This window comes from Cladophialophora carrionii, assembly GCF_000365165.1.
Source record: "Cladophialophora carrionii CBS 160.54 unplaced genomic scaffold supercont1.3, whole genome shotgun sequence".
In the NCBI taxonomy this organism is placed as follows: domain Eukaryota; kingdom Fungi; phylum Ascomycota; class Eurotiomycetes; order Chaetothyriales; family Herpotrichiellaceae; genus Cladophialophora; species Cladophialophora carrionii.
Window position 1 is genome coordinate 1,063,334 of NW_008481828.1, and position 11,686 is coordinate 1,075,019.

Below are 11,686 nucleotides of genomic sequence, written 5' to 3' on the forward strand. Positions count from 1 at the left end.
GTGATAGAAATGAGGATCTGTGATAGAAATGAGGATCTGTGATAGAAATGAGGATCTGTGATAGAAATGAGGATCTGTGATAGAAATGAGGATCTCGTGAATGCTAGGTCAACTCAGCAAATGGATGAACTTGCCCTTTGCAGTCCGCCATGAAGGTGCAAGAGCCCCTTATATAATGAGCTGTCCGACGAGCATTTGTCTCCCGGGATACATATCATCAACTCATCCATGTCCAGACGCATAATCTGCAAGGCCCTCACATGTCGTATCCACGGCCTGTTGACGTTGTCGAATGGATCAGAAGTTCCGAGCTTTCTCAGCTCCGCTGCTGCTCAACGGAGAAGGTAGAGACGAAAACAACGATTCTATTGCTGATCCTGCGAGATGCTGTCCGCCCTGGGCCTTCCATCGTACGCCAACACACGCAGCCTCCTTGCCGATTCTTCGTAGGGAGCTTGATATCACCCTCGCGGCTGGTCTGAAGATCTCGACCAGAGGATTGAGGTTTGAAGCGATGCGAGGCTGGAGAAACGCCAACCGTTCATTGCGCCGTCTACACCTCGCATCGGCTAGCTAGCTCCGCCCGGACCGGAACATCTTTGACAACGATGTTCCCTGTTCGAGAGGCTGATGCCAGCACCTAGCGAGAGCGGCGAATCATAATCATGTAATGCATTGCCATCACAGGACAGGGATGCTAGGTATAATTACGGAGGATTTAGCGCTGCAAACGTTGCAAGTTGAAGCGGCCCGGCACGAGGCGGCATCCGGCAAACTCGAGGATCGATATTCGGGTCCGTGCAAGAAACGCAACTCTCCGACATTTGGCTGACAAAACTGGGCAGAGAGGTTGGCATTCCAAGGCATGTATAGACCTAGCCGTCAGCTCACCCGAGGCGACGAAGGATTCAGGTGTTATGGTTGCTCCTCGACCGTCTATCCTGACAATGCCGGGCGAGGGGACACGTCTACTGTGTACAAAGGCTGGAAACTCTCTCGCTATCAAATCCAACCCTCGAACGCATGCATGTACGTGCTGCTCGCTGTCACTGCCAGTCAAGCCGGCTCTGTTGTTGTGTCATACTCTGATCATCCGGTTCTATTCTAGCTCCGTGCTGGAATCCAAGGCCAAAAACAATCCCAGATAGAGGCGCCAGCAGGTTGTGGTATCATAGTTGTTGATGATTGCATCGCGAACAGGTGCACAGATAGTGATATTGACCGCTCGCCGTTCGTTATCGGACCGCCTCCGCCGGATCTTTCCGTTACCTCTCCTCCAATACTCCGCTGAGCTCGAGATGCCGCCCTCTGCAGCTTGAGTTGGTGAATGGTACAGCATCCTGGTTCCTCGGAAAGCAAATACCGCAGTGAGAAAATCGTTCTTCTTCGCTAACACTTTACTGCACTTGGCTGACAATTTCACTAGCTTTGGCCAGGCTCTCCACCATTTGTTGACATTCCTTGCGTCGTCTGATGGTATAGTCGCTTTCCTTGAGAAGGTCGTCGAGCTCCTGTGTTCTGTACATTTGTTCAAGCAATTCTCGCTGCATTTCGTCTTTGGTATGCCTGTGCGATGGTTAGCAATGATCAGTGGAGCACGGGGATGGGTGAACATACTGCACTAAGGCCAGCATGATTGCCTTGGGCACCATATCGATCATCGTCCTCCGAACGATATTGAAGTAACTGTTGATCAGCAACTTGATCACCTCTACTTCCTGGTTCTCCCGTTCTGACAAGGTTCCACTAGCTTTAAGCGTGGCTGGCGGCGGTTCCATGGCTGCCATCTTCTTCTTGTTCTTGCTAGCGAAGAACGAGCCAAAGAAACCAGAGTTGGTCTCCGAACCATCGGTAGGCAAGCTGGGCGATCCCGATCTCGGTGGTACCTGTGGTGGAAGCGGCTTGCCAGTCTTGGGATCCACCTGAGTTGGCTTATTTGCGTTGTGTCGGTCATTCACAATAGCCATTGCACGATGACCGTTGAGGAAATCTGGGTGGCCAGTGTTGATGTAGCATGCTTCCATCGCCACGAGGTCCCTGACCAGCTTGTTCGTTGGCTCCATAGACTTGCGGAAGAAGGAAACGACAACAGCATGGAATTTCTCCTTGAGTTGGGGATATCTCCGGAACAGCTGCTTCTGCAAGAGTTGGCCGAGAATGCGAATCAGCTCGTCGTAGACCAGGGAAACACATTTCAGAGAAGGCTCCTCCAGCCGTCGAATTTGTTGTTTGACAATCAACTCGAAGGCGGTGGTACCCACGAACAGGGCAGGCGATGAGCCGGAGGAGTTGTAGAGTATCGTACGTATGTCGATGTCCTTGACTTGCTCAAAAGGATCGATTGCCTTGATACCATTCGAGTACAGCTCGTGGTAGACGAAGGAAATGCGGGCACCGCCTGACAGTTCATTGCTTGACAGTTCGGAGCTGTTTCCTTCCAACACGGTTCTGTATTCATTGGCGAACTCGGTGATGATGTTGAGAATGATGTTTGAGCTGTTGTTACCGAGGAGATCGCCCGCGCCCAACTGTTCCAACTCGAGGCTGTATTTCTGCAGGGAGGAGGCAATGCGGGTCTTGATATCCGGTAGTGTCTGCTTGATGTGCATCATAAGAATGAGGTTGAGCTTGCGGGCCAGATACGGTGTGCCGCAGTACGACGCCTTGTTCCGATAAGAAGGATGGTTTTCGAAGAATTCCTTCTCGGCTTTGAGCGCCAGATCTATTCGCTTCTTGTTTTCGATGTCACGTTGGCCTCGGTTGACAACGGGGACGTAACCCAGTCGGAGAGGGATGATTCGGCCGGCAAGAATGTCGACCACGTCGGTGCCAGCGTCCATCAGATCGATCTTTGTGAGGACACCGATAGTCCTCTGGCCCTCCGGATCGACTTCTCGGGCCAGTTTCAATCCGTCCGAGTTGGCCAGATCGACATTGGCAGCTGTGACCGCGAGGATGATAGCGTTGGGCTTCGCAATCTGCTTAAGAACCATGTCTTTGATCTGTTTCTCGATGTCTCTGGGTTGGTCTCCGACCGGCACCTTTGTCAGACCGGGCAAATCGACCAGTGTCAGCGTAAGGACGTTGGGTGAATAGATCCGCAGATTGATCGGTTGTGGCGAGATGCCGACATTCCTGCCTGCCTTGGCTTCTGTCTCCTTGACTATCTCATCTCGGATCTTGTTGAAGTCATAGAACTTTTGGCCGGGCAGATGGAGGAACTCTCCCCACTCGTCGACGTTGGCCTGTTTGTCGGAGGAGTCCTTCAGTTCTGATTCGGTAACACCATTCGTCTGCAGCTTAGCTGGCGCCGGTCTATTGATCAATTGCAGGACGAGCGGTCGACGTGTAACAATTCCGGACCCTCGGGGCAGACTGAGGCAGGAGTTAGGCATCGGCGGCGGGGTCCGAAGATAGTAGAAGTGTAGATCATGCTCACAAGTCTCTTCCCACTATGTTCTCAAGCACCGAGCTCTTTCCACTCGACTGGGAGCCTACCACGACAATCTGAGGCAGGTCGATGGGGTTTTGGACCTAGTGGAGCACGGTCAGATGCCACAGCTGGCCATCGGGATAATCCAAAGGACGGACGACATACTCCAACAGTTGTGAAAACATCTTGCAGTTTGTTGACGAGTGCGATGAGCGTCGGATCGTTCACATTGACCCTGCAAGGGTTGTCAGCATGACTGCGATAGTAACCGTTGACATTGCGCAGGCACTCACGAATAACCCCCCGGTGTGGCCGCCATGGCTGGGGCAAAGCTGAGTGGAACAGGATCTTGCCTCAAGTCTGAGCGGAGCAAGTCTATGCTGCTTCGTGCAGATGACTGTAGAGCAAGGTCGAGGGATGTGCGTGCTGCGACCGGGCGCTGGTGGTGTTGGTGTTGATGTGGGTTGATATGGGAATTGCTGGCCAAATCTTGGGATGGAAGTGACGGTGTTTGTGCCTCTGCTTGTGATGCGCCTGCGCCTGCGCCTGTGGCTGGGTTAATCGCGGTAGCCGCCAACTCAGGCCCCAGGCTCCGTGTCACGGGCTCTTGGCGCCCAAATAAGAATGGGAGGCTCTTTGGGGTCGCCCTAGACATTCAGCAGGCAGCTCCCAATCTAATTCGCGGGAACAGCAGCCCAACTTGTCTCAAAGTGCCAGGCAGCGACGAAAACAAGCGTCTTTGGTTGAAGGCTCCCAAGAAATGTCGGTATTCCTGCAGCATCTCAGTGGAGCGAGATCACTCGGTTTCGCGGGTTAGCACTCCGTATCACGAGCCTCGCGTGGAAGTCATCGGTCTGAGATGGGAAGAGGACCCTCCCTTACCACAGTACGGAGTACATATGGCACTGTGACACCTCAGCAATGACCACAGCAACTCTACTCTCCACACCCGTTCACATCTCAGCATCTCAAATGTTGGCTGCTGGCAAAGTTCTGACACAGCCTCGTATGAGACCGAGAATGTAAGTCTCAGTCGTACATAAGCAGGACCGTGTCGTTCAATCCTACTCGATGGATATTCGGGCTCCGACGACTTCGCAGTCCGCTCACGGCTACAATCAATATACGTGTGCTCCTCCACTGGTTACCTATTCTACACCCTTTTTGAGTGTCGTGGCGGGACCAGGAAGTCACCGACGTCTAAGTCCGGGTGCACCTAAGCCCACGTCGTCCTCTCTGCCCGCCTGTGACGAGGATTTCTTGCCCAACACCTCCGTAGAAGGCAATGCGGAATATAGGACAGTAAAGATGGCAGGTCGGAGGATGGTCTTGTCGCGCTGCTCTTACGTCGAGCAATGTCTTTCAACGTCGCCGAATACTTACCTGGAACAGCATCTTCTTGCTCTCGCCTTCATGTTACTCAAGATCCACTGCAGGGAGCTGCGATTGCCTCATTCGCACGATACTGTCGGAAGGGATGTTCCTCTCCCCCATAGGGACCATGCAAGCTTGAGAAGTTTGGAGAATAAGTAGAGTCGGCTATATCTAGGTATTTAGTGGAGCTGCCACCAGCCATATCAAGAGATGCTGTCACGATATGCCCTTCCTTACTCTTGCTGCTGGCTGTTTGCCGCACAACATCCCACCAACTCCAAGCCGTCGTCGGGCTTTGACATGCTCTGGGACCCGTTCAGACACAGACACACAGACTAACACCTCCTTAATGCAATGCTGTATCCAGAATCTATAGCTGCGCAATCGTCCTTCGTTACCTTGATGATGTATCCCTCCTGCCCGTGTCGTATGCCACCAACGCCGCAAAAAGTTGGTATACTCTCTTACAGTGTCGACCTGAGAGCGCTCGTACGACCTGAGTCGTGGCGGGAAAGAGACCTGCTCAGATTGCTTGGTAGCCCTTCGATTGGCGACCGGGTGTTCGTCCATCTGAGCATATTAATAACGGCGCCACACGGATCATGTTGGACGCAACTCACATTCGGACTTTGCGGTCATCACCACCAGATGCAAACATACCAGCATCTCTGGGGTTCCAGTCGACCGTCGTTACACACTCCTTCCCGCTCTGGCCTCGGCCATGTCCTGCCAGCTTTTCGATCAAGGACTCGTTCTCCTTGTGCCAGACGTAGATCAAGCCATCTGCGCTCTGATTAGCGTTGAACAGATAGAGTCGAGAGAGGAAAGCTTACCTTCAGAGCCACTAACGACGAAATTCTCTGCTGCTCCACCAAAGCAACTTCGAATCACGAACTCGCCCTGTTTCTGTCCTCTAAACTTTCGCACAGTGTCTCGCGTAGTCAGGTCGATCATGTGGACTTCCCCCACTGCCAGGTTTACCAGCACCGTGTTGCCGTCTTGACTGAGAGAAATACTAGTCATCTTGCCAAGCACTTTGATGGGCGGTTCCTCTCGGTAGGTATGCATGTCGAATATGCGGATGATGTTCTGAGGGTCAAGGGCCACCAGCCAGTGGCCATCCACCGTGATTGCCACGTCTTGCACTCTAAACCCCCGTGGCCACACGTGTACAGGCTGTTCACGCTTCGCCGCCCTGAGATTCCAGTGACATAACTGTGAGTTTCGGTCGTGGCTTGCGGTAACAAAGCCTTGTGAATCCGGGGTCCATGCAGCGGCAGTGATACCGTAGTTCTGATCTACCGTCTGGTGCTCCAGAGTCACCTCTAATCTCCCGGACTCGACATCATAGACTCGCGCTTTGCAGTCCTGCGAACAAGTAATGATCTTTGTGTCATCTGGACTCCAAGAAACATAAGTCACCTCGGCAGAGTGATGGGTAAGGCTGTGAAGGCGTTTGAAGGTCACTGTTTCGTAGATATTGACGCTTCGATCCTGGCTAGCCGTAGCCAGCTTAGTACCATCGTGGGAGAATTGGATATGCCAGACTTCGCCCGTGTGGTCCTCCAAGATGATAGCCGTCCGTGACGGGAAGTCGTCGCGGTCACATATGTGATCCGAGTATAACGAGGGAGGCTCTGCTGTGTTATGGTACAGACACTGGTTGATTTGGCTTTGTTTTATGTGATCGAAGAGCTCAGCTAATCTGTGATCCCGGATCATAACCGATGGCGCGATTGACCGAGAAAGATCCTGCAGCAGCAGTTTCCTTGACTCCTCCACCGTGCCTGACCAGTGAGCTTTGGACCTGAGATCTTCCGGAGGGCACATGAGCAGCGTCGAGAGCGCGTGTAATTGATGAATGTCGTGTCCCAGGGGCGTCAGTTCTTGTCTCAGAACCATGAGGGCCATGCCGAGGTCTCGTCGGTCAAGCAGCTCAAGAAATTTCTGTTGCCGAATCCAGAAGAGCATCTGACCTCTGTCGGCACCCTCAGCAAGTACAAGTCCATCACCATATTGATCGTCGTCATAATGTGGTCCACCAAGTTCACCCTGATGTGAGCCTTGCAGGATAGCTTCTGCCTCTGACCATACGCCTTCTAGGATCGCACTTCGAAAGGCCGCCACGGAGGGGCTCTCGAGCTCGTAACCACTTTCACTTGACAGGACGCTGGCGGCATCTGAATATCCCATGTCTATCAGACCCTGGATGAGTATGCGTACCACCTCCTCTCTGTTGTGGCCACGGTAGGTGGCTGACCGGACAGGTGTATGTTTCTTGGATGTGCCATTGGCGTATGAGGGGCTAGACCCATTGACGTGACCGTTTAGTGCCGTATGTAAAGGCTTCCTAGGGGTGGAGCCATTCGAGCTTGCAGTATGACCGTTGGAAAACACTTGCTCCGAGTCTTCATCGACTCTCATGGTGTATCTGTCAGTCCGCCTGCGCTTCGACCTAGGTCTGTCTGCTGACGAGTGCTCCCTGAGAGCAGGCTCTCCTCCAGATGTCTCAGTGGCCTCACCTACGCTATCGTCGTCTTCGCTGACTGGTTCAGATGATGACCGCCTTCGCCTTCGTCTCCCCAGCTCTTGAGAAACCTGCACCTGCTCTATAGGTGCTTGGTTTGTGATAGAGGGCTGTAAGTCGGGCGGATGTGGGTCTCGGTGTGTATTCGGTGTTGGATTAGTTGTCGATGTGTTGGGGGTGGGGGAAGTAGAATCTGTGTAAGAAGAATGGAGAGGGTGAGTCGAAATGGATGGGTCGTCGGAGATGATTAGGTGGTTGTTTGTAGGAAGGTGGTTTGCCAGCTCGTGGTGGCGGCAAAGCCGCCTATATCAGCGTCAAGTCTGCTTCGTGCGGCACCAGAGTTAAGCCGTCAATGTTGAGTGTTCGGATGCCCAAATTCAGATTTGAAGCGGCGTTAGAGATGCTTGAGACGAAAACAGGGTCGAAACATTCGATCGTAAAGCAACCAGTCCTTGGACGCAGACAGTGGGCAGACGATGGCGTCGGTTGATATTGGGGATGTGATCGAGGCGGTCGAGTCTGAGGCAAGTCCCAACGTCAGTAGATGCACGAGCGATGGTTTTCTGAGTGATATTTGGAGGTTGGGTGGTGGTGAGAGTGATGTTGTGGACCGAGGATGTCGACGCTGGTCGTCTGAGTGTCGTGGTAGGTAGAAAGATGTGGTTTACTTCGAGCGACGCCAGTTCGCAAGAATGGGCACTCGGAGGATGATGTCGGAGACAATGCCAGTTCTGCCCGCACTTCCAGTCCTGATTGCTATCTAAACTATAACTGGAACGGGTGCTCAGCAGGGCCAATTAGGTCATGCTGTTGGAGAGCTAGGTACGCCCGTGCTTGCCTGGAAAGTCTTCTCTTTACCCGCCCGCTTCAAGCAGCAGGAAGCCCACCTCACCCAAGCCCCATCCACCTGATCTGCTCCAAACGAGGTCACTTGCTGCGAAGCAGACTGGTGACCAACCATTCCGGCACTGCTAGGCTTGTTTCAGACTACCCAACGTCCACTTCTGCGCCGGCCCTCATGGAAAGTTGGAGCCTGATAACTGTACTCCGTACAGTGATAAGAACGTGTGGAATACTGGAACTCTAGTCTAGCCTCGAAGTCGCCGACGATGAAAAGTGTTCTCGCATAGCAGCAGCGCGGATTTTCGTCCTTCGCGTGTCCATCAGCCCTCGCTGTTCGTCATATCCTGCCAGGTGGCACTCGGGTCTGGGAACATGTCAGATGCTTCGGGGACGAAGTGTTCCAGGCTGGCAGAGGCCGCTTGTGAGGGGCTATAATTGGTCGGAGCTGAGCTTTGCACCATGTCTGGATGCCTCGGTCAAGACTTGGACGCTGGACGGTCTGCCTGAGATCGGTCTGAGGAATGGCGGACACTGTCGTCGCTAGCATTGCACTCGGCGCAGGACAAGAAATGAAGACGTACGAGTACGAATTACATACCGTGCCTCCCTACCTACCTAAAGTATGTACGGAGTACTGTGAAAGTATTCCTGGTGCCTAGACAATTAATTAGGCACTGGCAGACATGCCCGCGGGAACCTTTAAGCGGGAACTTCTTACCTAAGAGCCTAAGAACGCTGCCCTAGCTATCGTATCGCCCGCAACTGGACACTCCAAACAGCTCCTACCCGCAAATGATGATTTCATATGCTTGGATTTGGACGCCCTCGCCTTAAACACAGAAAGTCTGTCATAGAGTTCATCACCGGCAGGAGTATCGACGAGCTCACTACTGCTTCGGACCTGAGATACCTACACCTTCAGCTTGGTCTTCCTGATCTCGTTGAGGATCTTGACGAAGGCGACCTTCCTGGTGCAAGCTCCAACAGCTCATCTGTCTTTGCCTTTCCGCAACCACTTCAGACTCTAGACACCACTGCCCGCACATACCGAAGGATGCCAGCCGCAAAGGAGAGTGGCATTGGCGAGGACCAGCAGAATGGAACCGTCTTCTCCGTCTCTGGTCCTGTCATCGTCGCGGAAAACATGATTGGTGTGGCCATGTACGAGCTTTGCAAGGTCGGCCACGATGAGCTGGTCGGCGAGGTCATTCGTATAGAGGCAGACAAAGCCACCATTCAGGTGTACGAAGAAACGGGTATGTAAGCTCTTTATGCTGCTGCTGCCTCCATTGACAATGTCGCAGCTGGCGTTACTGTCGGAGACCCCGTCCTGCGAACTGGCAAACCTTTATCCGTCGAACTCGGACCCGGCTTGATGGAAACAATCTACGACGGTATCCAGCGACCTCTGAAGACCATTGCAGGCAACACCAACAGCATCTACATTCCGCGCGGTATCGCTGTCCCTTCACTCGATAGGAAGAAGAAATGGTCCTTCACGCCGACTATGAAAGAGGGAGATCACATCAGTGGCGGCGATGTCTGGGGTAAAGTCCCTGAGAACAGCTTGGTCAACGAGCACAGAATCCTCCTGCCCCCTAGAGCTCGAGGCACAATCAAGAAGATCGCTCCGAAGGGCGAGTACACCGTCGACGAGCCCCTCCTTACACTGGAGTTCAATGGTGAGACCAAGGAGTACCCCATGATGCAGACATGGCCTGTTCGTGTTCCTCGCCCCGTCACCGAACGCCTTTCAGCAGATTCACCCTTCATTGTCGGTCAGAGAGTTCTTGATGCTCTCTTCCCGTCGGTTCAGGGCGGTACAGTGTGCATTCCCGGAGCTTTCGGCTGTGGCAAGACTGTCATTTCACAATCCGTCTCGAAGTTCTCCAACAGCGACATCATTGTCTACGTTGGGTAAGTGTACTCTCTGCTCTCGTCATTGTTCACTATGCTAACAACACATTGTAGATGTGTAAGTTTCTCCCAGAATACGGAGGGGTGGTGAAAGTGCTCCTCAAATTCTCCATCCTCCCCAACCCCCAAATCTAGATGCTCCATGCTAATCACACATCAGGGCGAGCGTGGTAATGAGATGGCTGAAGTCTTGATGGACTTTCCCGAGCTCTCCATCACCATCGAGGGCCGTAAGGAACCCATCATGAAGCGAACTTGTTTGATCGCCAATACCTCCAACATGCCCGTGGCCGCTCGAGAAGCCTCCATTTATACGGGAATTACGGTAGCTGAGTACTTCCGGGATCAGGGCAAAGCCGTGGCCATGATGGCAGACTCGTCGTCGCGCTGGGCTGAAGCGCTTCGAGAAATCTCGGGTCGTCTAGGAGAAATGCCCGCAGACCAGGGATTTCCCGCATACCTGGGCGCAAAGCTCGCTTCCTTCTACGAGAGAGCAGGCGCAGCTCAAGCTCTCGGCTCGCCAGAACGCAACGGCAGCATCTCCATCGTCGGCGCCGTGTCCCCTCCCGGTGGTGACTTCTCGGACCCAGTCACTTCCGCCACGTTGGGTATTGTGCAAGTGTTTTGGGGATTGGACAAGAAATTGGCCCAGAGAAAGCATTTCCCGTCTGTAAACACTTCCCTGTCGTACAGCAAGTACACCAACATCCTCGACAAGTTCTATGCCAAGGACCACCCCGAGTTTCCGCGCCTCCGCGACCGGATCAAAGAATTACTCACCAACTCGGAAGATCTCGACCAAGTCGTGCAGCTGGTCGGGAAATCGGCGCTGGGTGATTCCGACAAGATCATCCTCGACGTCGCGGCCATGCTCAAGGACGATTTCCTGCAGCAGAACGGATACAGTGACTACGACCAATTCTGCCCGTTGTGGAAGACAGAGTACATGATGAAGGCATTCATGCAGTTCCACGACGAGGCGCAGAAGGCAGTGAGCAGTGGGTTGAGCTGGGCGAAGGTGAGGGAGGCAACATCCGAGATCCAGCACGGCTTGCGCAGTATGAAGTTCGAGTTGCCCGACGATGAGGAGTCGGTGAGCAAAAAGTATGACGGGCTATTGCAGAAGATGAGTGAGAAGTTTGCGAGTGTCAGCGATGAATAGGTGCCGCAAAAGGCCGTGGGGTTGGGAGAATCGTTCTGGTGCAGTCAATGGAGATGGCTTGCTATTGATCGGTCAGCCGTGGTAAAGGTTGTTTACTCACGCGTACGCCGTACTCGGATACATGTATGTAGCCAGTAGGAGAGCAATCAATAGAGAGGACGCTGGGAGTTCAGGACAGCGGACCCGTCGCCGGTTCTTGCATTCTGGCCACCTATTGATTGTAGCCGCTGCCGTCGTGGTGTTGTTGACCACTCTATTACTACATATTGACTCGAGCTAATATCCACAAATTACCATCAACACTGTACAACTGCACAGCTCATACCGTGCCATATCATACAAATCAAGATCTGCGCTTGGTCCATGAGTCATAATCTCTGTGATCTGCTTCCCTTCATTCTGTGTCGCTTCTGATCGTGTTTCTTGTTTC

General features: G+C 53.1%; 3 protein-coding genes across 3 annotated transcripts; 1 reads left to right on the forward strand and 2 right to left on the reverse strand.

The window, feature by feature from the left end:
- Positions 1-1,397: 1,397 nt before the first annotated feature.
- G647_03770 (uncharacterized protein) lies at positions 1,398-3,752 on the reverse strand (the record flags this gene model as incomplete). The annotated part of the gene is made up of 5 exons (XM_008728115.1): positions 1,398-1,566; positions 1,618-3,375; positions 3,440-3,534; positions 3,599-3,668; positions 3,727-3,752. 5 exons carry the CDS (start codon positions 3,750-3,752, stop codon positions 1,398-1,400), a joined length of 2,118 nt encoding a protein of 705 aa, XP_008726337.1.
- A 1,519-nt stretch (positions 3,753-5,271) lies between these two features.
- Positions 5,272-7,231, reverse strand: G647_03771 (uncharacterized protein; the record flags this gene model as incomplete). The annotated part of the gene is made up of 3 exons (XM_008728116.1): positions 5,272-5,377; positions 5,428-5,590; positions 5,641-7,231. The coding sequence occupies 3 exons, from the start codon at positions 7,229-7,231 to the stop codon at positions 5,272-5,274; spliced, it is 1,860 nt and encodes a 619-aa protein (XP_008726338.1).
- Positions 7,232-8,982: 1,751 nt separating this feature from the next.
- Positions 8,983-11,256, forward strand: G647_03772 (V-type proton ATPase catalytic subunit A; the record flags this gene model as incomplete). Its single annotated transcript, XM_008728117.1, has 3 exons — positions 8,983-9,433; positions 9,482-10,094; positions 10,230-11,256. 3 exons carry the CDS (start codon positions 8,983-8,985, stop codon positions 11,254-11,256), a joined length of 2,091 nt encoding a protein of 696 aa, XP_008726339.1.
- Positions 11,257-11,686: the final 430 nt, after the last annotated feature.